This window comes from Martes martes (genome assembly GCF_963455335.1).
Source record: "Martes martes genome assembly, chromosome: 2".
In the NCBI taxonomy this organism is placed as follows: domain Eukaryota; kingdom Metazoa; phylum Chordata; class Mammalia; order Carnivora; family Mustelidae; genus Martes; species Martes martes.
The window spans coordinates 102,857,246-102,882,963 of record NC_137889.1 but is presented as its reverse complement, the minus strand read 5'-3'; the positions used below and the strand labels follow the sequence as shown (position 1 = coordinate 102,882,963).

At 42.7% G+C, this 25,718-nt stretch overlaps 1 protein-coding gene across 2 annotated transcripts in view; it reads right to left on the bottom strand.

Annotated features, from left to right (window-relative positions):
- The window catches only part of NFKB1 (nuclear factor kappa B subunit 1), a 118,984-nt gene that overhangs the window by 5,142 nt on the left and 88,124 nt on the right, over positions 1–25,718 (bottom strand). For both annotated transcript variants that reach the window (XM_080796230.1, XM_080796231.1), the window contains exons 12-20: positions 19,549–19,692; positions 18,063–18,152; positions 16,083–16,268; positions 14,832–14,973; positions 11,192–11,306; positions 4,723–4,924; positions 4,075–4,244; positions 3,641–3,743; positions 1,063–1,187 (exon numbers count right to left, since the gene is read on the bottom strand). In XM_080796230.1, the coding sequence (XP_080652356.1) occupies positions 1,063–1,187; positions 3,641–3,743; positions 4,075–4,244; positions 4,723–4,924; positions 11,192–11,306; positions 14,832–14,973; positions 16,083–16,268; positions 18,063–18,152; positions 19,549–19,692 (1,277 nt within the window). The remainder of the gene's footprint in view (positions 1–1,062; positions 1,188–3,640; positions 3,744–4,074; positions 4,245–4,722; positions 4,925–11,191; positions 11,307–14,831; positions 14,974–16,082; positions 16,269–18,062; positions 18,153–19,548; positions 19,693–25,718) is intronic.

Below are 25,718 nucleotides of genomic sequence, written 5' to 3'. Positions count from 1 at the left end.
CAGAGCTAGAAGCTGGGCCTCCTCGCTGCCCCCTCCTCCCTCAGGAAAGGCTTCTGGAACGAAGTCTATAGATGTGCTCAGACTGGGGTATAGTAATGCTCACAAGGCTGGGGGTTCTCTTACAGTACCAGCTGCATTTTAAATTGAGGGGACAGAAAAGTCTTAGGTTAAAAGGAAAAACACAATTCCGTAGCTATGGAGACCTTTCTCTGTGCTCTGCAGTCACTCTGGGCTCCCTGAGTTCGGTAAGGACAACATGGGGTCACTGAAGTGGGTTATCTTTGTGTGTTCTGTGGTGAGGCTTCTGGGAAAGCCAGGTGCTCAGCATTAAAGGGGAACTGTGTGGTCTCTGCCAGGGTCACTCAGCTCAACATCACGGGCCTCGAAGAGGCAAACAAGCAGTTTTTGGATGTGGAGCAGCGCATGGCCCTAAGAAAGTCGATTTTGTTGTATCAGAGATGTGTCTGATGCCCGTGTCCTCCCCCTGGCTCTTCTTCCTGGCCCATGAAGACCTACTCACTGCTTTTCACCCTCAGATCTCAGGTCACTGGAGTTTGGTGGAAGAGTTTAAGTCTCTTTACTATGTTTATAGTTATTAAAATCCTCAGAAGAATCCCTGGGTTCTTTTTATGAAAAGAAACCACTCATGAAAAGAAATTCTAAGCAAACTGCTTCTTTATGAAAAGAAATCACTTATGAAAAGAAATTCTAAGCAAACCGCAACATTTCTCCTAGCTTCAGAAATGGAGACGGGAACCATTCTGGTGTCAGCTCAGAATGGGAAATTCTTGCATGAATTTTGTGTTTTCTCTTGCAGAACCCTCTCTCACAACTTAACCGTGATCTGATTAGGCACAGACTTTCACACTCATAACTCTGCTGACCTAGATCTTTCATGGATAGGCTTTTCAAGATAAATATGTCTCTTGACAAACAGACTTTCTTAAAAATAAAAGGATTGTGCTTTGGGGAATAAAGACCCAAGAAGACCATCTGTTCTTATATTCCCGAATCATTAGCTCCCTCCGGAGCTGCCGCCAAACAGTCGGGAACCACACTCACCTGCCAGTTGGTGGCCATGTCTAGAGGTGTGGTTCCAGGCACGACTCCTTCATCCTCTCCATCTTTCTCCCAGGAGTCATCCAGGTCATAGAGAGGCTCAAAGTTCTGCACCAGGGGATCTGCGCCTGTTAAGTTACACAGCACAGTAAGCCCTGATCTTGTCGACTCTGAAATGCCTGCAGAGGTCACATTTCCAAAGGCAAAGCACAATAGCTACTTGAGGCAATTACCGGGATGATTTTTGATACATGAAACATACTTTTACCGAACTATTCAGAGATCTTCTTTTAAATTCTAATTTATTTTGACTATAAAGATGTCTGATGATACCCTATACAGCCAAGGATGTTTTCAAACACAAAAGACTTGGAAGTACCCTGACCCTCACATTTAATTCTTTAGGACAGTTTTCAACTGAATGAGGTACCTTTAAGCTGAGGAGTAACGGCAGCGATTTATAAGGGCTGGGCTGCCTCCTCAGGATTCAGGACCTGATTTAACGTTCAAGTTCGTGCCCACCACCGCACATGTCTCAGACTATTCCCTCACTTGTTCAAAAGAGCAAACTTTGCTGTATATAGGGACAATAGGCTCACTTTTATTCCTGGGTACAGCACTACCGGAGCCCCAATCCTTAAATGGACAAACACCACAAAAACCTTCTCCTATGATGTCTAGTTATTGATCTTGGAAAAATGCAGTCTGTTTCTTAATGTGCAGCAAGAAAACACCAAAAGTCACTCAGAGATTAGAGCCAGTTACCTCTTAGAGGCTTAGAAACTATTTTTATGAGAGCATTTAGTCAGCTAACGAACAGTAGTTAGTTCAGTACACCCTTCTGGGAAGAACTTGTTTTTATCTTGCTGGGCGATCATTTGCTTTGTGCCAACTTCAATAATAGGAGGGGGCCAAATGAGAGTCAGGGAAGGATCTTCGTGCTGTTTCTTACTTCAGCCTTCCAGCCCCCGCCTGATCCAGAAGGCAGGGAGGGCCATCTGACCACGAAAAACACAAGAGAGACTAAGAGGAATGATGTATGGGCTGATGAATGCTGGAGGAGCTGAGCTCTGGTCCTGAAGTGACCTTCGTCGTGACCAGGAGCTCAGCACTAGGTTTTTCATCCGAGTACCTTCATTTATATCATGGAGACACTGTTTGCGCTACTCCTTTCATGGGGTATTAAGAATTTAAGAGAAAGTATTTTTGAAAGGGTTATAGGTTCTTGTCGGAAGTCATTTTTTTTTAAGATTTTTAATTTATTTATTTGACAGAGAGAGATCACAAGTAGGCAGAGCGACAGGCAGAGAGAGAGAGAGAGAGAGAGAGGAGGAAGCAGGCTCCCCAGGGAGCAGAGAGCCCGGTGCGGGGCTCAATCCCAGGACCCTGGGATCATGATCTGAGCTGAAGGCAGAGGCTTCAACCCACTGAGCCACCCAGGCGCCCCCTGAAGGCATTTCTTAATTATAACCAGGGACATCCCAAACTATTCACACATACTGCAGTCAGAGTCTCCTATTCAAGAGAAAGGTTGACTTGACCGAAATGAAGAAAAGAGAAGGTTATTGTTTATTTGGACATGACTTTATTCGCTTAGAAGTATGGAGGGCTCCCAAAGAAAAAGTCTGTATATCATCCTGGACTCAGTTTTTAAAGAGGTATTTAACTCGTTCTGTTTTCTTGAACTTATGAAGCGTTTGCTTTCTAAAAAGGTTCTAATAAGATCAATAGTAAATCAGATAGCTCAAGGTTTGGGAGACTACTCCCATTAAACATTTGTTGAGGTTCTAAGTACAGAAGGCAAGAGAGATTCAGGGGTGAGCAGGAGTAATTTCTATACCTCACAGGACTAGAGAATTAAATGGAATGACACCTAAAAGTCCTTGAGCAGAGCAGGGGAGAGAAATAGTAGAGAGAATGGAGTCTGGAAGCTCAGATGGACAAGATGTGAGTCATAGCTGTGCCCTTCCTAGGACCCCAGGACAGGGTCCCACAGGTCTCCTCAGTCTGTTTCATCTGCTGTGAGATGAGAAAAGTAATGATGGTACATAACTCTAGGGGTTATTGCAGATTAAATGAGACAGTGCATCTGGCAGGCCTAGCACACTGCCTGACACATAGCAGCTAGCAATTTCTAGTGCCTCACAAAAAACCATTTGTTTTTTCCTATTATTTCAACTTCTAAGGGACCTCTCTTGCCCACAGAAATTCTAAAATGTCTTCTACCAACCAACTTTTTTACCTGGAGCTATCTGACACGATCTGAAGCTGGCATTGCTCAGAGTTCTTTCAGGGATCAAATTCAACCTTAAGAGGATCTCCTGTCACGGGAGTCAACCTAAACCACCAACACCCAAAACAAACCGATGAACCAGAGAGTAAGGACTGACATGAGCATCAGGATGGAGCCCAGGATTACGAGTCCCACCAGCGCCATTCCGGCCACAGACGTGTGATTTTTATTTACTCGTGCCTTCCAGCAGTAGCTCTGTGGCTTAAAGGAGCAGCTGGGGCTGTTCGCCTGGAGTTGGGTTTGCATTCCTGATAGCGCTTTCCAGCCCGACCCGCCAGGCCGCCTTACCTGCTGCCTTGAGAAGAGCTGCCAGCCTGGTGGACCCTCTCCCGGCTGCTATGTGCAGGGCTGTAGTCCCATCATAGGTGGTACTGTCTACGTGGGCCTCACCCTGAAATCCAGCCCACACAGGAAAGAGTTAGTGGAAGGTTCTCACACCCTCCAGTCCCCACTGTTGTCTCCTGTCAGCGTGACCCCTGGGTCCTATACAAGATCTTATAACTAGCCCAGCTGCTCTCCACCACTTCAGAAATCCCCAGTTGGAGAGAAGGGGCTGACGGTGTCAGGACGGCCCAAAGCTGACCACCCAGAGGCCTCGAGGAGCTTCGGAATAAATCGAGGCGGCTGCAGGGAGAAAGACGTTACTGACGTCCGTCCTTGAAAAGATGGTCCTAACGCCCCCTGGGGAATGTAACGCGAAGGCAAACAGGCGCAACCGTCACCTCCAGGAGCAGGCAGCCCGCCAAGGAGATGTTGTCACGCTCCACGGCCAAGTGCAGCGCCGTGCGCCCGGACTTCCGCTCCTGGGCGTTGACGTCGGCGCCAGCGGCCACCAGCAGCAGCAGACACGGCAGGCTGTTGCTCATCACGGCTATGTGAATGGCGTTGAGACCTGCGGCCCAAGCACAGGGACAGTCATGGAGCTGGGAGGCTGCTCGAAGGACGACAAAACTGGACCCTAGGGAAGGAATGCTGTCGAGTCCCCGCACATCTAGTGTCTGCTCCAGGGAGCCTGGAAAGGCGCTGCAAGGCTGTTGTTCTGCAGGGAAACCCACGGTCTCCTCGTATGTGCTCAGGAGACACTGAGGGCAAATAAACATTCTGTGGCTAAGTGACGCTTGATGCTTTCTACACCTCGAGCCGGAGTTTGCTCAGGCCTCTGATTTTTCCACCTACTAACAATTCCAAATCATCTTTAAAGAAATTAGTCATGGCGGGCAACAGAAATTCTCATGAGAGATGACAGACTCCAGGGAAGTCAGGGAAGCATTTCTGGGTGCAAATCAGAGAACACACATTTACCATGTAGCTAGCTACCAACTGTTTAGAAAGCAGTGAGAGGTCACCCACGATGTCTGCTTGTCTCTTACCTTCCCCATTAGGGTGGTCCATCAGTAGTGCTGCCTTCTTGTGCTTGAGTAAAATACTGAGAATTTTATCTTGTCCTTCTTTGGCAGCTAGGTGCAAAACCGAGTTACCCAAGCGGTCCAGAAGACTCAGGTCGGCCCCGGCCCTCAGCAAGTCCTCCACCACAGCCTCTTGCTTGGTGATCACTGCCAGGTGCAAGGGTGTCTGGGAAGTGGAGAAGGGTCAGGAGATACACCGGTCAGAGGCACACACTTGAAACTCCCTGGGCTTTGAACCTACCGGCTTGGTCGCTACCATTGCAAGACAGTGGTGTCCTGCCTCGGGGCCACTGCCCGTTACCAGATCAACTCTTCACCTCTGCAAAGGAGTTACTCCCTGTTCCATGCCCTGTGAGAATGCAGCATGTGCCGGACTGACACTGAGCCATGTGATAATTAAGATTATTTTTATACCTACAATTCCTAATTGCTTTCTTGTTTCTCATTACAGCCTGCTGACTGCTGATATGTTAATTCTTCTATTAGTAAATTTCTTTTCCTTGAATTTCTAACAGGAATCTATCTTCAGCTGATAATTCTGCATATTAACAAATCAAACAAATCAAAGCAAGGCTGTAGTTTTACTGAAGAAGTGGAAACGAACTACTTACTCAATAGAAACCAATTCACAAAGGTGCTGTCATTCAATATTGACATGGAAAATGAGTTTGCTAAAATGAAAAATATTCTTCCATGGACCGGCTCCATGATGAGACCAACCAACAGAACTCTGGCACCCCCATTTTACAACAGGTGTCCAAGGATTCTAAATGTCATACAAGGACGAGAGACCCATCTCAGTAAGAGGGCTCCGAGGAACAAGCAAGCTGACTTGCTGACACCTCACAGGTGCGTCCAGAGTCCATTTGATTACTCTGCCCGCAAGCCAGTGCCTCGGCGAATGCAAATGAGATACTTTGCAAACAGTGTTTTCAAAATGAGCAACACAAACAGAATTGTGAAAGTATCTTTCAAAGAACTGAGGCCACTGACAAAAGAGTGATATGTTTTTATACAACTCAGTCTATTTCACAGGAGTCCGTGAAATCCAGTCTGTCTGGTGACAATTTGCCTACACTTTCTCTCTCGGCATGCGATTCCTAGCCACAGCAGTGACAACAGCAACGCCCCTGGTGCAGGATGACCACAGCCGGGGATACGTTGCAAGAAGTTCCCGCGGCTTCAGCTCACTCACATTGATAACTGCACACAGCAGAAGCAAGGCAGGCTTTTGGGCCAAATTTCCATTCTTTCTTGTTTTTTTTTTTTTTTCATATTTTATATCCCTGCTTGAAACAGAATGGTGTCCTCAAAACTTTAGATACTGTAAGCCAAGAGCCTTCTCCTCAAGAAATAAATATGTAAAACAAAAAGGGTGCATGTATTAATAGGAAGCGCTACTTGGGGAGATGAAAAATGTCTGTGAGAGAATGAAATTGTAAAAAAGATCTGAAACTATAAAATATTATACCACTCAGAAATTAGTAATTATCTCTGTTTTTTTTTTAAGATTTTATTTATTTATTTGACAGAGATCACAAGTAGGTGGAGAGGCAGGCAGAGAGAGAGGAAGGGAAGCAGACTCCCCGCTGAGCAGAGAGCTCGATGCGGGGCTCGATCCCAGGACCCTGAGACCATGACCTGAGCCAAAGGCAGAGGCTTTAACCCACTGAGCCACCCAAGCGCCCCTATATCTAGTTTTAATATGATTTTTTCTCGTGTTATACAAATTCTGCTACCGTAAGAGAAGTTGTTTTGTTTTTTTGTTTTGTTTGTTTTTTTAGCATAGTCCCACCAAAGGTTTTCTATGAAATTTCAGGCTTTATATCTTTAACCCCAGGATTATATAATGCAGTGTGGACTGTGTGTGAGAGTATACTAAAATATCTATAATATTTCAAGTGTATATGTTTATGTAGCCAGTATCTGGAAAAATACTTACAAATGCAGTAGTTATATTTGGGAATGAGTTTGGGGGACCTGTATACTGCCAGGGAGGGCAACTTTTGATTTTCCAGTGTATTTCCTTGTGTACGATCCAAAGAACTATTAACATATACCATATTGATAAAAGTTAAAAATAAAGAAGCAAAAACCCACATGCACAAAACCCCTCATTAATGTTTCATGGGAAGCTATGCAGATAAAACAATCCATATCAAACACACTGGAGGGGTGATCTGTGGTGTGGGGAGAAGAAGAGGAGAGGGCTTGAAGGCAATAGATTTCAGAAATATCTTCAGAAGAATCCTAACTCTATGCACTGGGATTATTTTGAGTATATCTCTAGAAAGTGGGTGGGGAGAGAGATTTGATCATGACAGATGGTCACAGAAATGTACTAAGATTAGTGAATGGTATTTTGGGAGGTTGTCTAAGACAATTGCCAAATAATCCAAATTACTTAGAGAACTGCATAATTTTTCCATCAAGAATAATTAACAGAGAGCCTTTACAAAGAGAAATGAGTCCAAATTTTAGCCTTTTCTAGTTCTCAAATCGAAGTTGCCACTCGGTGTATGTTTGAGATCTAGAAGCCATCACCAGGGGATCCTAGATTCCCTGTCCACGAAGGAGAGTGGTGTTAAGTTGGGGGAGAAATGGACCTGTGTTCTCCCCAGAGTCCCCAGATTGGAAGGCAAGAAGTGTCAGAGGTGGTGGTTTCAAGGTGTTTGTGTCTAGCACACCAGAGAGTCTCAATATATGTAACTAAATGATACAGTAAGGAGGTCAGCCCATAATAAATCACGACTACTAATCTTGTTGTGCAGTGCCCTTTGCAGGGCCTATTTATAAACAGAAAAACAAGTAATTCCTTGAATCTGACCTACAGGCAGCGAAGTGAAGCAATCTTTCAAAGGAGGACCGAGAAGCAACAGAGTCCTGTTCGTTCCCAGTTTTATTTGTATGCTCGTGATGGTTGAGAGGAACAGTCGTAAAGCCTGAGCAAATCAAGCTTTAAGGGCCAGATGACTCTCCAAATACCAACAACCCCCAAGATGGTATGAAAATCTGAAGACATTCTTTAAATGTCTACCTAAAATTAGACTTCGTCCTCATTACTTTATATTATGAGTCAGTGAAGAATCCCCAACTTCATTCTTCCGTCGACATTAAGCACCACCACCAGGGAAGGAGCCGAAAGCCTTACATCAAAATGAGAGACTTATTTCCCTTATCAGGAAACGCCTATTCACACATAACAATCTAGTGAGAGCTACATGTAAACATTTTAGCTCTTTTGCCTCGAGGAGATAAAAATGACTCACGGCACCTGCTTTTAACAACTGAGAACTGGAACAGGTACCTTTACTGTGCAGTTAATTGCACACGACGGTCCGTATTTTTAGAGTGACAGGTATGCTCGGACCAGGCACCTAAGCACGCCGTCCGGGCCAACGAGGGCTGGGAAGTCACTCTGGGTGGAGTGAAGGGAAGGAGAAAATGGGAAAGCTAACAAGGAGCAAGACCAGGAGACTGGCGCCAAAGCCAGGTGGGGTGGGGGCGAAGGTGGCTGGGAGGGGAGAGTGCCCCTTTGGACAGAGTGGCTGGGCCAGGTCTCAGACTCCCAGTGACCAGCCTCCAGGCTTTGGTTCTGCCAAGTGCAGTTCCAATTTCCTTTTCTCACCTAAAGTCTGCACGTGCCCATCAGGAAGCCTCACCGGGTCCCAGCTACCTTCTCTCTGCAACGTCTGAGGACCTCTGTACCAGGGTTCCTCAATTTGCTTCTGAACCCACTGAATTCCTGTTCAAACCCGACCCAAGCAAAACTGTTTTTTTTTGTTTTTTTTTTTTTGTTTTTTTCTGGTTTCCTTGATTTGAGCTGTCTTTCTGATTTAGAAAGACACTTTCTCCTCAACCGACCTTTTTTACTTTTCTGTGTTCTGATTTCAGCACCCTTTATTTGATATACACTTAATCTAGATATTGTCAAAATGTGTTTCAGCAGGCTTCAAAATTCTTACACATTATTGGGTTTCCAAACTTAATTTTTTTCAATTGTATTTATCTTGACAAAAATTACATATTTACTCCAGGTTCTCCCATACTGCATATTTGAAAGTTGCTATGAGAGTAGATCCAAAAGTTCTTATCACAAGAAAAAAAATTTGTAACTACAGGCGGTGATGGATGACAAACTTATTTTGGTGATCATTTTGTCATATATACAAATACCAAATTACTGTGTACCTTAAACTAATACCATGTTATATGTCAATTATATTTCAGTTTAAAAAGGAAAAAAAGATGCTCAACACCACTCATCATCGGGAAAAGCAAATCAAAACCACAATGAGATATCACCTCACACCCGTCAGAACGGCTAAAATCAAAACCACAGGAAACAAGTGTTGATGAGGATGTGGAGAAAAAGTGATGGGAATGCAAAATGGTACAGCCACTGTGGAAAACAGTGTGGAGGTTCCTCAAAAAATTAAAAATAGAACTACCCTATAACCCAGTAATCCCACTACTAAGTAACCCCCAAAATACAAAAACAAGGATTCAAAGGAATCTATGTACCCCTATGTTTATAGCAGCATTATCTACAATAGCCAGACTATGGAAGCAGCCCAAGTGTCCATCGACAGATGAACAAAGAAGAAGTCACACACACACACACACACACACACACACACAGAGGAATAATATTCAGTCATAAAAAAGAATGAAATCTTTACTACAACATGAATGGGGCTACAGAGTATAACGCTAAGTGAAATAAGTCAGAGAAAGACAAATACTATATGATTTCATTCTTATGTGGAATTTAAGAAACAAAACAAACAAGCAAAGGGGAAAAAAAAAGAGAGGGACAAACCAAAAAACAGACCTTAATTACAGAGAACAACTTGATGGTTACCGGTGGTGGGGGTGGAGACGGGGAGGAGAGTTGGGGGGAAGGTGGAATAGGGGATGGAGATTAAGAATACACTTATTATAATGAAAATAATAAAATAAATTTGAAAAAGAAAAAAAAAGAAAATGGATCAATTCTTTGACAGATTTCTAAAGTTTAAACTTTGCCTTCCCCCAGCAGGATGCTGAATTTCGTTGTGGATCTCAGCCCGTGCACAGATTTATGAAGACTGAGACATCACTTTCAGACTGCAGATGTTTTTATTAATATAAATTGTTCTTTGTAATACTGTATTTTATGGCATTAAGTTCCACTGGTTATTTACAAGTGTAAAAAAGGTTTTTTTTAAGTGTTGCTTTTAACTTTTAGTGTCCTTGTGTTTTCAGAAAAGACTGTGGATTTCAGTTGACCTCAGCTTATAAATTCATGACCCTCAAATGCAAATGGTCCCTCCATCTTGCCTAGCTACTAACTCCCCTCAAAGATGAATTCATTTGAGGGTGACTATTACAGGGAAAATAGAAATACTCATGCAGGACATCTCACCTTTTCCCTCCCCCAAACTTCTCCAGAGTTGCTCTCAACAAACAGTACTCCTGTCCCTGTCTGTGTGCTTTGGAGCCCAATCTCCTTCAGCCTTATCTGTCAACTTACTCCTCTCAGTCAGATCCTTGCAACTTGGTTTTAAACTATTAATTCTCCCACCTAAAAAAAGCCAGCCAACTTTCACAACCACAATTCCCTCTCTCTCTCTCTCTCCCAGTTTCTTGAAAGGGTTATCTGTAGCCTGTGTCCTCAATCCATCTCCTAAATTGTGATTTTAAACTGCTCCACCACAGACCTCACTAAAAACTACTGTGTACCAAATTTTGACGGTTTGCCCCTCAACATTTTTAGTGCAGTATTTGTTGCTACGTTTCTGACCATCCTTTACTGCTCTTCAGTCAGATGCTGTTCTACCTCGCCAATTAGTTTCTCACTCCTATCTCAGCCCTCCCCTATAAGTGGATGTCATTTATGCCCAGAGCCTTAAAGTTTATTCCTGTAGCTTAGTCTGTAGACCAGTGTTCTGCCAGAAGGCCACTTAGATGTCTCCAAGGCAATCCCAATTCAACTAGTTAAAAATGCTGCTCTCTAGCTGGATTTAGGACCATTACATTGTGAATGTGCAAGACACAACTAGCAATCGTTTTAGACACCTCCCCTATTACCAAGTCCTATGAGCTTTGCCCTCTACAGCTTAACAATCTCCACAAATTTTACCACACCGGTCCAAGGTAGTTGTCTCTTGCCTAGACAACCGCAGTATTCTCCAACTGGCCCACCGCATCCTTTTTCTGACAGATACAACTATCCTGGATAGTTGTATCTAGACTCACAGACTAAAGGATCCTAAATCAATAAGCAATATGCCCAAGTAATGGGCTTTTAGGATTTAACCTACAAAACACTGTATTTTTGTTACTGTTAACATTATTAGAAATAACATGTACACACATGCACACACACACATGCACACACACGTAAAGCATGTACTAACTGCATTTTTCTTCAGTTGGCATTTCTGCTTACCTGGTAGAGATCATTTCTCATATTGATAATGTCATCAGAAATCAAACCAGATGTGACTTCGAGTAGATCCCTCACAAGCTGAGCATGAAGATGGATGATTGCTAAGTGTAAGACACTGAAACAAAAACAGAGTGGCAAGAGTCAACCAAAGTGTTAGTGACCAAAAAATAAAAGAGATCCCCAGTAAAGGACAGACTTGCAGACTGGACCTGGCTCGCATACTTCCTCTTATTCAGCCCCCAAAGGTCTTGAATCTCAAATGTCTTGAATCTGAATGTTCCTGCTACACTCATTTACCATGTCTGCCTGGTCTCTGGGGGCATTCTGGTTTGATCCCTAGAGGTATAAGTGCGCCTTGAGGAAGAGAAACCGAAGTTCAAATCCCAACTCTGCCTCCGTGCGATAGCAAAGGGCATTTTCTCCTCTAGCTTTCTCCTGGCTTCCTTTGACATATAGATCATGTATGTAAAATGCCCAGCACTAGGAACCGTTCAAGAAAATGTAGTTACCTCACCTAGCCTTCCAGCCTCCTCCAAAATACAGTGTGTTGGCTTCTGAAAGATCTTCCTAGATCCCAGGAGGGAAGAATGGGGTCAGGCTGGGAGAAGACTCTTAAGGTAAACTTCTGAAGGAGCAATGTGATTTTATTTCTCCCTGGCAAATATTCCCTCTGCCTGGAATGGTTTTGCTCCTCTTCTCTGCCTGGACAGTGCCTACTCCATCCTTCATGTTCCAGCTCAAACCTTACCTCCTCTCCGAACTTCTTAGGCAGAGCACATGGTCGGTCTCCCCTCAAGTTTACTGCTTGGTTATGCAACTGTGGTTTTCTATGCGTCTTTTCCCCTCTCTGGCCTGTGATCTCCCAGGGCTGGTCCCCCCTGGGTCAGCCTTACAGCCCTGGCACACAATTTAGGCACTAAATAAGGGTGACAGAATGAGACTGGGGGCTTATGCTAACGAGGTCGAAAATATTGGCAGGAGCCAAGCATCAGTCCTAAGGACATCATTTTTTAATTTTTAAAAAAACTTACTACTAAAATTAACTTGAAATTCCTCAAAAAAGTGGTTACTATGGGTTTAGAGCTTCTATTTACCAGACCACGCTAAGCAGTTGACATATATAACCTTATTTATCACAAGAAGCCCTATGAGGTAGGTAATACTATCCTCATTTTTCAAATGATGAAACTGGGACTCCCAGGTATAAAAGAACTCAACCCATGTCACATAACTAGTGAGTGATGAAGCTGAGAGTCCAGCCCAAGTTCATCTGGCTCCAAAGCCCCCTCTGAATCCCTTAAGCTCCCTGGCCGAAGGGGTACATGGGCGCTGCTCTGTAGAGCTGCTGCTGAACCCCTAAGATAAGGAATATGCCAAAAAAGGGACAGATCTCGATGCAGAGCCTACTCAAAGTATAGTGTGGTGGCAGGATGTCTGGGATTTGAGGGACAGGCTAGATTTTCTCCAGTTGAAACATCTGAGGTGTCCTGTTTTTGAGGCCTCTTTCTTTGCAACAGCAAGTGCATTTTACTAAGGATTAACTTTGGCACAAGAGGGCCTAGAAAACGAACTCATGACTTTGTTACTTGAGAGAGCAAATGAATGATGTCGAGGTTTCACTACTGTCTCTTCAAATGTGAGGCTGGAAGAAGGCTTCTAAAAAGGGCCCAAAGTCTGACGCAGACATGATGCACATGTACCAAGAAAAAGGTCGTATTTCAAAACTGCCTAAAAATTTCCATGTGCAGCTCAGCATTTCATCGCAGAAGCACATTCCCCCTCCCCCATAAATCCTCACACCCTCATGGGAATTTCCCCAATACCAGAAGTTCTTTTCTTTTCTTTATTGTATTTTCTGTGATGACTTATGGCTCCAGGATTCAGATTACTAGCTGAGTGTGACCAATTCAATGAAAAGAAGAGCCCTGAGGTGTGAGGACCAACAGCTTTCCCTTGTCTAAATTCTCACGAGGGTTCCTCTTGGGTCTCCCCTCTCTGTCCTCTAGCTGCGGCAAACCCCGAGAGTCTGCTGGCAGGTGTATATTTGGGGTCCCAGGAGGGGACTCGAAGGATTCATGTTCCACTTGGGCAGGGAAGACCACCTCCTGGGTGCCCCCCAACCCGTGTCCTTACCCATGCCTGCAACTTCCCCTCCACGCACCCATCAAACGCACGTGCCTTGTGTCTTCTCCACAGTCCTCCCCTCACAGACCTGCAGTCCCTTGCTAGCTTCCATGTGCTTATCTTTCTTAGGCTCATCAACCCTGCAGGTCCGTAAAAATGTCACTTGAAACACTGTTGTTCTATCTTGGTTAACTGGCTGCTTTCTCTTGTGGTTCTATGCTATTGAATGCTAATTGGATTCTTTAACCCTGTAAAAACATTCTGCTGTTCACAGCACCGCACAAACGAGGTTGTATGGGTGCCTCTCGTACTGTATAACAAGGCCAGTGGTTACACCACATCCTTGGTTACATTGCAAGGAATGAGAACAAAGGTCTCTGTCTGAAACCCTGAGGTTGGCACTTTCCTAAAGCATTTGATTCCGTTTTCAAACCGAGGATTAAAAACGCAGCCCTCAAGAGCTCTTCTACGGAAAAGGATTTCTCAGGGTTGACACTATTTTAGGAAAGTTTTAGATAAGGCACTTGACTTGAATCTGAGGGCTGTTGTCTCTTGTTATTCTCACAGGCTTTTGAGATCATTTTAGAAGTCTCAATGCAAGGCCTGAGAGGACTGATTTAGAAAGAAGCCAGGGGCTTTGCCAATATAAACTCAGTAGCATTAGAAATGGACGCCTGGTGATCGGAGCATGAGCCTCCCACACGGCGGGAGTTAGAGCAGTCCCAGGAGCCTGACCGAGGCACAGATTGGTAACCAGTAACGGAGGCAGGAGGGAAGGAACCAGTAACTGGGAAAGAATGACAGCTGCCTCTTACTTGTTTTGTTGTTGTCGTAGTGCTATCTTTATAGGGATTTTTCTTGAGTACACTACCATCGTAAATATGCAGTTGGGATAACAAGTGCTTGAGGGATTTGGTTGGACCAAATTTTATTATTATACCATTTCAGTACATAAAACAAATGTTATTAATCCAATAAATAAAAATTTTTTTTGAAGATTTTATTCATTTGAGAGAGAGAGAGAGAGCACAAGGAGGGTGTGAGGCAAGGGCAGAGGGAGAAGTCGACTCCCCGCTGAGCTGGGGGCCTGATGTGGGGCTCGATCCCAGGACCTGGAGATCATGACCTGAGCTGAAGGCAGATGCTTCACCATCTGAGCCACCCAGACGCCCCATACATATGTTTATTAAATGTTATTCCACAAGTTATCCCAATAAATAGAGCAAGGTTTTTGAAAAAGGACCATTCCCCACACATATCTTTGTTTTCTTGCCCAGAAGGCTGTCCTCCTAGATAAGGACATGAGCTATGCTAGGGCCCAACAGGTGAGTGCCACAGGACAGGAGAAGCCAATGAAGGATTCAACCTTACTGACACCCTACTGTCCACAATAGTCTTCCAGTGACAGGACCCGATACCTCTAAACGATTCTCTTTCTCTCTAGCCAATGAGCATACAGCAATTTTTGCTCTTCCCTGCCCTAAGACAACTTTTGCTTGCTCAAGTCCTGACTTACCTGTCCCCATTCTCATCCTGCACTGCAGTGAGGTGGCGCTGGACAGCCAGCAGCATCTTCACGTCCCCTGTCACCGCGTAGTCAAATAGGGCGTTGGCATGCCGCTTGGCCAGCTGCATAGCCTTCTCTAGAAAGAGGTTATCTGCAAGGCAGTGACACAATCGCAGCTGAGTTTCCCCTACTCGCTTTACAGGTACGGCGTGCTTGAAGTCAAAACCATCAGCAGCAGAGTTCTGATACTACAACACACATCGTTTTAATTGCAAATGCTCCTTTCAGTACTTTTGCATTGTGTTCACTAGAAAAAGCACAATTGGACACTGGACAAATAGAGAGGCTGTTCTGAAAAATCTGTCAGTGGTTCATCAGGAGAAAGAAATTTAGAAATGTCTGTTATCTTAGGGGACACACTCAATCTCTAAATGATGTTGATTCGATTCACCATATCATAAGTAATCCCTCTCTTGATGAAATAATCCTTCGCTGGAATCTTCAGCAACACTCTTGTTAGACTAAGTGTCAAAAAACACAGACAGACAGATTTACCATAGGCCACCGGTGTTCTTGTGAAGTTTGCTTCTGGAAGGACAGGGGAAGGCAAACTGAGACCTGCAGGCCAAAACCATGGCCTGTTTTTATATGATCCCTCACTTAACCATGCTTTGTACATTTTTAAAGTGGTATTAAGAAAAAAAGAATATGTGATAGAGACTATAAGTGGCCAGTAAGTTGAAATATTTGCCATCTTTCCCTTTCTTTTCTCTAATGAGTACTGGTTCAAAATATGCGCAGAAGTGCGCCGTCCCTCTTTATCCTAATTGTTCAAAGAGGGCATCAGGGTAAAAGGAAATGGCAAAGTTCTACTTCAATATGACAGTCAAGCTACAGTCGAGAGAGGAAACTATTAAAGTGATGGAAACTTTTCTCTATTATTTATGATAGAAATGAATTCGATGATCTCCCATGACACCTAAAACTACATAATTATGATTGGAGAATGCATATATAAACCTCAGCCTTTCTATTCAGGGACAACATGGGGAGAATGGAAATCTCAGTGTGAATAAGATGATCAGACACATGCTTTTCATAAAGCACACAGGACTCTGAAGAGCACACTGAACTATGTATTGATGCATCATTTTTAGATGAACAGAAAATAAACCTGTCTTCTGGCAATGGTCTCCACACCTCGAACCAACTCATCTCCTCACCAGTCGATACCACGTAACCATGTGTGTGTTCACTTACCCTGAAACCTAGAATTCTCTTCCTTCACTCCCACTGTATACGTCAGAGTAACCTCATCAGCCCCAGTGCTGGACTTCTTGTCCTGTTCTATGGGTTCAGTTACTTTCCCAGAGGGGCTGACTGCCCTTCCATCCACACTTTTGCCACAACCTTCAGAATCATTTTTAGATGGGGTGTCTATGGTTCCTAAGACAGAAACAAAAATATCAGCTTTTTCTGTATTTTTTCTCTATAGTAAAATCTATTAAGTTAGAATTTACTGTTTCATTTGTCAGGTAAAGATGGGAGGCAAGTTTACTGCAAAGGGAAAAGAAAAACAATAATTTAAAATTTCTTTTAAAATAGTTAAATCATTAGGTAACCTGTTTTGGAACTATTTTAAAGATTTTATTTATTTGACACAGTGTTTTGGAGTTATTTTATTTTTTAATTTTTTTTAAAGGTAGATTTTTTTGGGGAAAGATTTTATTTATTTGACTGACAGAGATCACAAGTAGGCAGAAAGGCAGGCAGAGAGAGAGGAAGGGAAGCAGGCTACCTCCTGAGCAGAGAGCCTCATGCGGGGCTCGATCCCAGGACCCTGAGATCATAACCTGAGCCGAAGGCAGAGGCTTTAACCCTCTGAGCCACCCAGGTGCCCCTATTTTAAACATTCAATTTGAAAGACACATTTTTACTGACACATTTTTACTACTGACATATAACATTACATTAGTTTCAGGTGTACAGTATAATGATTCAATATTTGTATATACTGTCAAATGATCATCATAATAATTAATATCAGTCAGCACATATAAATCTTTTTTCTTTTGATGAACTTTTAAGATCTTAAAAAAATTTTATTTACAGTTCTAAAAACTTACATTTCATTGTTTATTTATAAAGGAGAAAAAAGAAATATAGCTCTTCTGTGAATTGCAGGGAAGTGGATTTTTTTTTTTTTAAGTGGCCTCCATGCCCAGCAGGGGGCTTGAACTCACCACCCTGAGATTGAGACCTGAGCTGAAATCAAGAGTCGGATGCTTAAAAGACTGAGCCACCCAGGCGCTCCAGAGAAGTGAAATTTTTAAAGTTTAAATAAAAACAGAGGAATTATTCTTTCCCTAATGTTACTTCACCAAGCAAGTTGTTAGGATGCGATATCAAGCCATGTTCTTTAGTGTGGGATCTACTTGGGGCGCCATTTCTGTGCTCTTTCAGGCCGGACCATGCTATCTGACAGGTGCTCTGAGAACACACAGGTTTTATGAGCAGAACTGGCTCAAATCCTAGTTCTGCCATTAACAGGTACGTGCCTTCAGTGAGTGAATGAACATTTCTGAACCTGGGTGTCCTCTGTCTGTACAATGGAGACACTACTCTTTTCCTTACAGAGCAATCATGAAGATTACAGTCAAGATGTGTAGCAGCACCTGACATAAAATGCATTCCATACCTGGGAAGGCTTCATTGTATTATTTCTTCAACGGGTACGCTAGAATGGACATGCAATATAAACCATGAGGCCATGGTGTGACAACTGCAAATTAGGGGATGCATCTGATGGGAAAGGTCACCCCTATAAAACTCAAAATGTCTATAAAAGTATAGTATTTAAGGGGGAAAAAAGGGAAAGAATAGGTAAATTTGGTGACTTTTTTATGCTTCAATAGTCAAGTGTCTCTCTAGATCCCTTTTTAATGTTTTCTTCCCCCTGGTCATGCCACTTACAAAGTCAATATATTTTTTTAAAGTGGGCTCCATGCCCAGCATGGGGCTTGAACTCACGACCCAATGTATAAACACAGCATTGGGAATAGAACTTATATTCACCACAGGGAATAACATTTTTTTTTTAAAAGTACCTTCTTAGTTTATTTGCATTTATCAATTTTTTTTCAAGATGACAATGTCATGATAGGTAATGATAAAAAAAAAAACTTCTTGGCATTAATTTTGTTATTCTTTCTTCACTATTAAAGAAACTATCTTACTTACCATGTTTCATCCCGGCATTAGATTTAGTGGTTCCGGGATGGAAGGTAATTCCACCATATGTAGGAAATCCATAGTGAGGGAAGCCATACCCTGAAAAGGCAAACAAAACAATTGAAACCGCATGCATTTTTTTTTTAACAAAGACCCAGCAAAGTTCAGTGTCCTTCCTTAAGGTGAGGGTGGGCTTTGGTGTGGGAGGGCAGTGTGCCCAACGTGCTGCTTCCATGGAGAGTTAGCAAGATACACTGTGGGAGATGACAGGATGATCAGAATTCCATTCTGATCAAGCTTAGATTTGGCAACTCAGGCAACGCCCAGGCTTGGGGCAGTGTGGAAGAGTTCATGCTGGAGAAAGGCTCCCACTCCTGTGTGGAGAGGAGAGGCCAGTGGTGAGTGGTCACCGACCAAACTCCGACTTGCTGACACAGAGGACCTTGAAACAACCTCCGGCGGGAAAAACGGAACCAAACAAAATACGGAAAAAATACTGACTCTTCAGGGGAAACATGACCACACTGTTCATTCTCAGGCAGTTTTGGTGGAAGCATAAACTCGCACGTAAAACTCTTTGGGGGAAGCAGCTGGTATTAGACGTCATACTCTCTGACACTGTAATTTTACTTCAAAGAATCTAATTTACAAAAACAATCTGGAATAAAAGAAAAGCAATGTGGATGAAGGCATTGCGTAAAGACAATAAAAAACAGGAAACACATTCAAGTAAGTAATACTATGGTGTGTTCACTTGGTGAAATACTAGGAGTCATTTAACTGATGCTTAAAATGTTATGCTTACATAAAATTTATATTGCCCCGGGTGAAATGCTTATGTTACTTAACCCGTTAGGGAGAAGCGGCATCTATGACTCTATATACACAATCGTGATGTGTTGATAATAAATCATACAGGTAAATAAATCAAATACAACACATTACGAGGACTGCAGCTATACTCATGACACTGCATAAATACATAGTATGATGTTTGCACAGAAAAAAAAATTTGCAGACGTTAACCTTCAACAGCAGGATTTTATGTATCTTCAGATTTTCTACAATGTAGTACATATAATATGAAATCCTCTCAATGGTTCCAAAGAAAACCAAGACAGTATGGAAGGGAGGGACTGGAGGGAAAGAAGGAAGGAAGGAAAGAAGGAAAGAAGGAAGAAGGGAGGAAGGAAGAGAGGGTGGGTGGGTGGGAGGGAGGGGAAATACACCAAAATGTTAATAGATGCATTCTTCAGATAACTGGCCTCCAGTGACTTTTCTTCTTCTTACTGTTTTTGGTGTTACCTACATGTTGCAAAAGGAACATGCGTTTCTTTGAAAAATTCTGTATGTTGGGAAATTTTAATTAATTTAATCTGTTGCATTCAATAATGTCCCGGCCGCTTGACCCACATACAGTCTGGGAACTCTAGGAAAGGAAAATTCAACTATCTCCCACGTGACAAGCTTTAGAAAGAGCAGACTTAGTTCATACCTGGCCCCGTACTTCCAGCACCCCCGCCGCCACCGCCACCGCCAAACATGCCTCCGCCTCCAGCTCCGGCTCCACTCCCACCGCCGAAACTATCTGAGAAATTAGGCATGAGCTTCTGCCGTTTCCTCTGCACTTCCTCTTTATCTGTATTTAAAGGAAGAGAAACCAGAGGAGAAAAGACTGATTCAATTCCACTACTAGCCACAGAAAGAGTATTGATTCGGATGGTATTTTTAAACACCTTAAAGGGAAACAGAAATCACCCAAGGAGGAAGAGATGCCAAATTTCAAGAAGCAGTATATTTATTCCAATGGATCGGAATACAGAGAACTGGCCTCAGAGAGACCACAGAGCTGCACACACCCAAATCCCCTCTGCAACAGTTTCTAAAGTCCCCAGTGTCATTCAGATTAGTGAAAGACTAGATTTCCCAGCAAATGTTAGGATACTGAAGACACAGAATAAGAAAACCAATACTGAGCATTCTCATTTGGTCATTCACAAATGATTACTAACCAACTACAATTTAGAATGACTCTACTACGAGCTAAGTGCTAGGGAGAAAGAGTAGTATGAATAATGCCTTTGCTGTCAAGAACCTTTAAAATATAATTTTAAGGTTGCATGGGGGGTTGCGGGGGGAGACCTGGAGAGAGAGAGGACCACAGTGCTATATATGTTAAATTTATGGCGCACACCAGGGTTCCAGGAGATCAAGGAAGCACTTCTAGGAAGTTCCTGTGGGGTGGAAAACTCAGGAAAGTCTTGCAGGAATCAACTTTCTGTCAGGAGAGGGCACCGGGAGGATGTTCCGGAGATGGGATATAGGGGGAAAGTAATGAAGGAAGGAATGTACACTGTGTGCTTCTGAGAGCTGCGGTGGTTCCGTTTAGCTGAAGTGAAAGTTGAGCATGAGATATTCTTGAGAAATGGGGCTACTCGGGACTGCCCTGTAGAGCTTCTGGATCGTGAACCAAAGGGGTTTACCAGCAGGAGAGCCACTGAGTGTTTCTGAACAGGGGATGATGCGCATAGGGTGGTATTTAAGGAAGCTTCCCCTGTCGCAGGTGCATAGGACAAAATGAAGAGTCAAAGTGAGAGGCAGAGACAGTGGAGACGTAAGGAGATGGGGGCTGTTCCTTACTGGGTACCATGATAATACAAGTGGGCGAACCCCAGAAATACAAGGAAAGAGGGATCGGTAATCAGTGGTGACTGATGAGAAATGGGAGGCTGAAAGTCTAAGAGCACAACTTGACTGCAGTACAGTGATGCTCCCTGAGACTGTTGACTGTCCAGGTTCAGACACTAGTTAGACCGTCCTCCCTCATTACTTGTGTAGTTGCTGTTTTTCTTTTGCTTTGTTCTCTGTTGTTCTCTGTTGTTCTCACCAGCCTCAATGCCTTTGCGGTCCATTACCGGGTTCTTGTTTCTTCTTTCTGTTTCCGTTTCTTTCTCTTCTCTGGCCTTCCTACCATATACTTTTTTCTCCCCTCTCCCTTTTGGGCTAAAAGGATGGAAGGTTTTTGTTTAAGTAAATAACCAGTGTGGTATTCTTCTCCTCAATTAGCAGCCTGAGACTTAACAATTGTCTTATTTCTGATTTTTCTTTTTTTAAATTTTTAAAAAATTTTTCTATTTTTAAAAGGGTTTTATTTGTCCCAGAGAGAGATCACAAGTAGGCAGAGAGGTAGGCAAGAGAGAGGGGGAAGCAGGCTCCCTGATGAGCAGAGAGCCGGACGCGGGGCTCGATCCCAGGACCCTGAGATCATGACCTGAGCCGAAGGCAGAGGCTTAATCCACGGAGCCACCCAGGCACCCCCTATTTCTGATATTTCAATGTCAGTTTTGGTCAATGTTTTTATGTTCAGAAAGATCCCTACTTATTTCTAATTCTGTGGTTGTTCCAGTCACCTCAGGGCTCAAGAGAATGCTCTTACTGACTGCCTCACAGTCACCGCAGTGCAGCTGGAAGACTAAAGCATGGAATAGGATACAGCAAAGTACCCTTACAAATAACCATTCAAAAACTGATCATGTCGGGACGCCTGAGCCACTCAATCAGTTAAGCAGCTGCCTTTGGCTCAAGTCATGATCCCAGGGTCCTGGGATCAAGTCCGGAGTCCCACATCAGGCTCCTTGCTCAGTGGGGAGCCTGCTTCCTCCTCTATTTCTGCCAGCTGCTCCCCTGCTTGTGCTCTCTCTCTGACAAATAAATAAATAAAATCTTAAAAACAACAACAACAACAACAAACTGATCATGTCCACACTTGTTAGGAAGAAGAAAGCCAATGTCGGTCAACTTGAAGAGAATGTGCTTCCCCTAGAAAGTATTGGCCTCAAAGTGGAAAAACTTTACAAATGTCCTTATCAAAGATTTTTGATAGATTTATAAAATTTTTCCGTCAGTTGTACTATAACCAATAGTTGTATTTATTACTCAATCTATATACTGTTGATCTCACATAGAATGTTAGTTCATTAGAAATATGAAACCCAGGAGGGAAGCAGTTCACTCATTCATCTTCAGGGATAATGTTATCTATTGACATGCTTTCTAGCAAAGAGATCATTGGGCATTTACTATGTACTTCTTTTGACTTAGAAAACAGATGTTCAATGGTTATATTTCACTGTAAAATGAGAATTTTTGAGTCAATTTAAAAATATTAAATATTCTATATCCATTAAGATTTCAATGACAAGAAACTGAAATGGAAATTTCATTATGACAGGCTTTTAAATAAAAGAACCTGCAGTCTAAATTTCCCAGAAATGGGGACGCCTGGGTGGCTCAGTTGGTTAAGCGGCTGCCTTCGGCTCAGGTCATGATCCCAGCATCCTGGGATCGAGTCCCACATCGGGCTCCTTGCTCCACAGGGAGCCTGCTTCTCCCTCTGCCACTCTGTCTGCCTGTGCTCGCTCACTCTCTCTCTGACAAATAAATAAATAAAATCTTTAAAAAATAAATAAATAAATAAATAAATTTCCCAGAAATGACCATGGAGATTTTCCCATTGTGTTCATTTATCTTCGTGGTCTGCCTTTGACAGTGGCACCATGGGTTGTACTATGAAACATCAACCTATTCCAGAAGGGATCTAAGTGGTCACTTACTACAAGCTCTCCTTTGGGGAAGAGGAAATAGAAGCTAGGAAGATTAGGGGACTTGTCAGAGATTAGGACAGAGTGAGGATCAGATCCAAAGTTTAGTGAGCTTTCCATTATATCAAGCAGCCATTTTTGGGGAAACACTCCAAAATATCTCTCCTTCCCTACTCCTGCCATACCTTTTTAAAAAAAGATTTTATTCGTTTACTTGAGACACAGAGAAAGTGAGCAGGAGGTAGAGGGAGGAGAATTCAAAGCTGATTCTGTGCTAAGTGCAGTGCCCCATGCAGAGCTTGATCCCATGACCTCAAAATCAAAACCTGAGCTGAAACGAAGAGTCATATTTAACCCACCGAGCCACCAAGGCACCCCTCTCTTTCTTTTAATAATTGATGATTATGATAATAGTTTAGTTCACAAACGTAAGCTTTTAGTCTCCACCGTTCTTTTGCTGTGTGTATGCCTTAAAAGTACCTCATTCTGATTTTTCGGGTTCTGGTGTTCTAGTAAAGATATCTGCATTCCTTTCATAATTTAAAGATTGTGATTCTGTTTCTTCTGAATCTCTATCTTTTCAGACTGAAAAATCACATGGTCTTTTTTTGCTTTCATACAGCAGTTCCTCAACTATCTTCTCTTTTCAATCATCCCTCTCTATTATTTTGTCTTCCCTGAATCCAACCATCTCCGTAAAGTTTTTATGAGGTACAATGTCAATAACCATAGAGGTGTCTGGATGATTCAATACAATGAAAGGAATATGTGTTATATTTCTTTGTCCGATGTCCTTCTTGATGGCACCCAACAAATTACTAGCCTTTTGGATGAGGATGGTAACTTGGTTAGGTCAATCAATAAGTCAGCTTTCATATTTACAAGAGCCAGGATATGGAAGCAGCCCAAGTAGCCATCAACTGATGAATGGATAAAGAAGATACAGTGTGGGGCGCCTGGGTGGCTCAGTGGGTTAAAGCCTCTGCCTTCGGTTCAGGTCATGATCCCAGGGTCCTGGGATAGAGCCCCGCATCGGGTTCTCTGCTCAGCAAGGAGCCTACTTCCCTTCCTCTCTCTCTGCCTACTTGTGATCTCTGTCTGTCAAATAAGCAAATAAAATCTTGAAAAAAAAAAAAAAGAAGATACTCTGTGTGTGTGTGTGTGTGATATATGATATGCATATCATATATATATAAAATATGTGCATGTGTGTGTTTATACATAATATATATAATATACAATATTATTCAGCCATAAAAAAGAACGAAATCTTGCTATCTGCAACAACATGGAGCTAGACAGTATTATGCACTAAGCACTAAGCAAAATAAGTCAGAGAAAGATATCATATGATTATACTCATGAGGAATTTAAGAAACAAAACAAATAAGCAAAGAGGAAAAAAAAGGAAGAAAGACAAATCAAGAAAGAGACTTAATTACAGAGAACAAGCTGCTGGTTACCAGAGGGGAGGTGGGTGGTGGTGGGTGAAATAGGTGGTGGGGATTAAGGAGGGCACTTGTGATGAGCACCGGGTGATGTATGGAAGTGTTGAATCACTATATCACACACCTGAAACTAACAGAACACTGTGTGTTAACTAAGTGGAATTAAAATAAAAACTTGAAAAAAAAAAGTCAGCTTTCAGATTTATCTCAGCATCTACTATATGACATATACTAAGGGGTGCCCGGCTGGCTCAGTCAGTAGAACATGTACTTTTTGATCTCAGGGTAGTGAATTCAAGCCCCATGTGGGCATAGAGCCTACTTAAAAAAGTAACATACATGACATATACTGTTCTAGATGTTGGGAATGTAGCAATAAACATGAAAGACCAAATCTATGACCTAAAGAACAGTCTTCCTATTGAGGATGGAAGAAGATAATAGACATGTAAATTAATACATAAGACAATCTTACATATTGATAAAAATAACAAACTACAAAATTAGGCAATGACATAAGGAGTGACTGCAGGGGCTGGAGCAGTAGAAGATGTATTCCGTGACTTCTGAGAAATGTATACAATGATTCATTCCCTGGGTTGTATAGTTGGGATTCACTTTCATACACTTAGTCTTATATGAAAAGACCTGCTACTTTTCGGACCAAGTCATATGTCTGGTGTGATGATTGCTCCTTGCAATTATTTCATCTTGGGATTTTATAATCCAGAAGGTTTTATTGACTAAGGTAATTTTTTACCTTCAATGAAGTAGTTCTAATCTCACATGACTTGATTACAATATATGTTTGGTCATTCTTTCTGTGGAGCTCAACTGCCCTTATTTTTCCAGATGGTTCTTCTTATTTGTTTGTATTACATGGAGCTTTTAGTCAGTGGCAGTCTGGAAGTGCTTGAAGCATATAGGGGGGGATTTTGAACTTTTAGAAGACCCCATTCTCTAACCCCAGCATCTGATATTATGAATGAATGTCTGAACATGCCCGAGTTGTCCCTTACTCTTTTGATGAACAGATACCACTGCGAAAGGTAGATAGGTGGCCTAGAAACCAAGCTTAGCTTTGAATGTTTCTAGGCTAATACATGTGTAGGTAATCTGGGTATTCTTTTTAAACATAATTCTCTGTGTTGGAAAGAACAGATACTATGTGAAGATGTATTTTAGGAGAAGAAATCTATTTTTTTCCCTCAGAAAGTCCCCCCAGATTAGCCATATTTCTCTTCTGTGCCTATTAAAGAAGTGTGTTTAATTGGAAGCAGTGATTTTCATCTTTATGCAGCCTGAAGCGTTTGGAAGACCTCAGGCTATCGCTGGGTCGAGAAATAAGGGGAGGCGAGCTTCTAGGGAAGGCCGAGTGGGTCGGCTCCCCACTTCCACTTTAACCAGAGCCTGTCAGGTGTATGTACTGGGATTTTGCATGAAATTATACGTGGAGGGGGAAAAAAGCTCTTCTGCTGACAATGTCTTCACACCACAGTAACAGAACGCACTAAAAATTGGACCCAGTGGTCGACAGGTCACATCTTCTGAAAAAGAAATGAGAACCCATGGAATCATCTTCTAAATGCTCCTGCCACAACATGAATCCTAGGAAA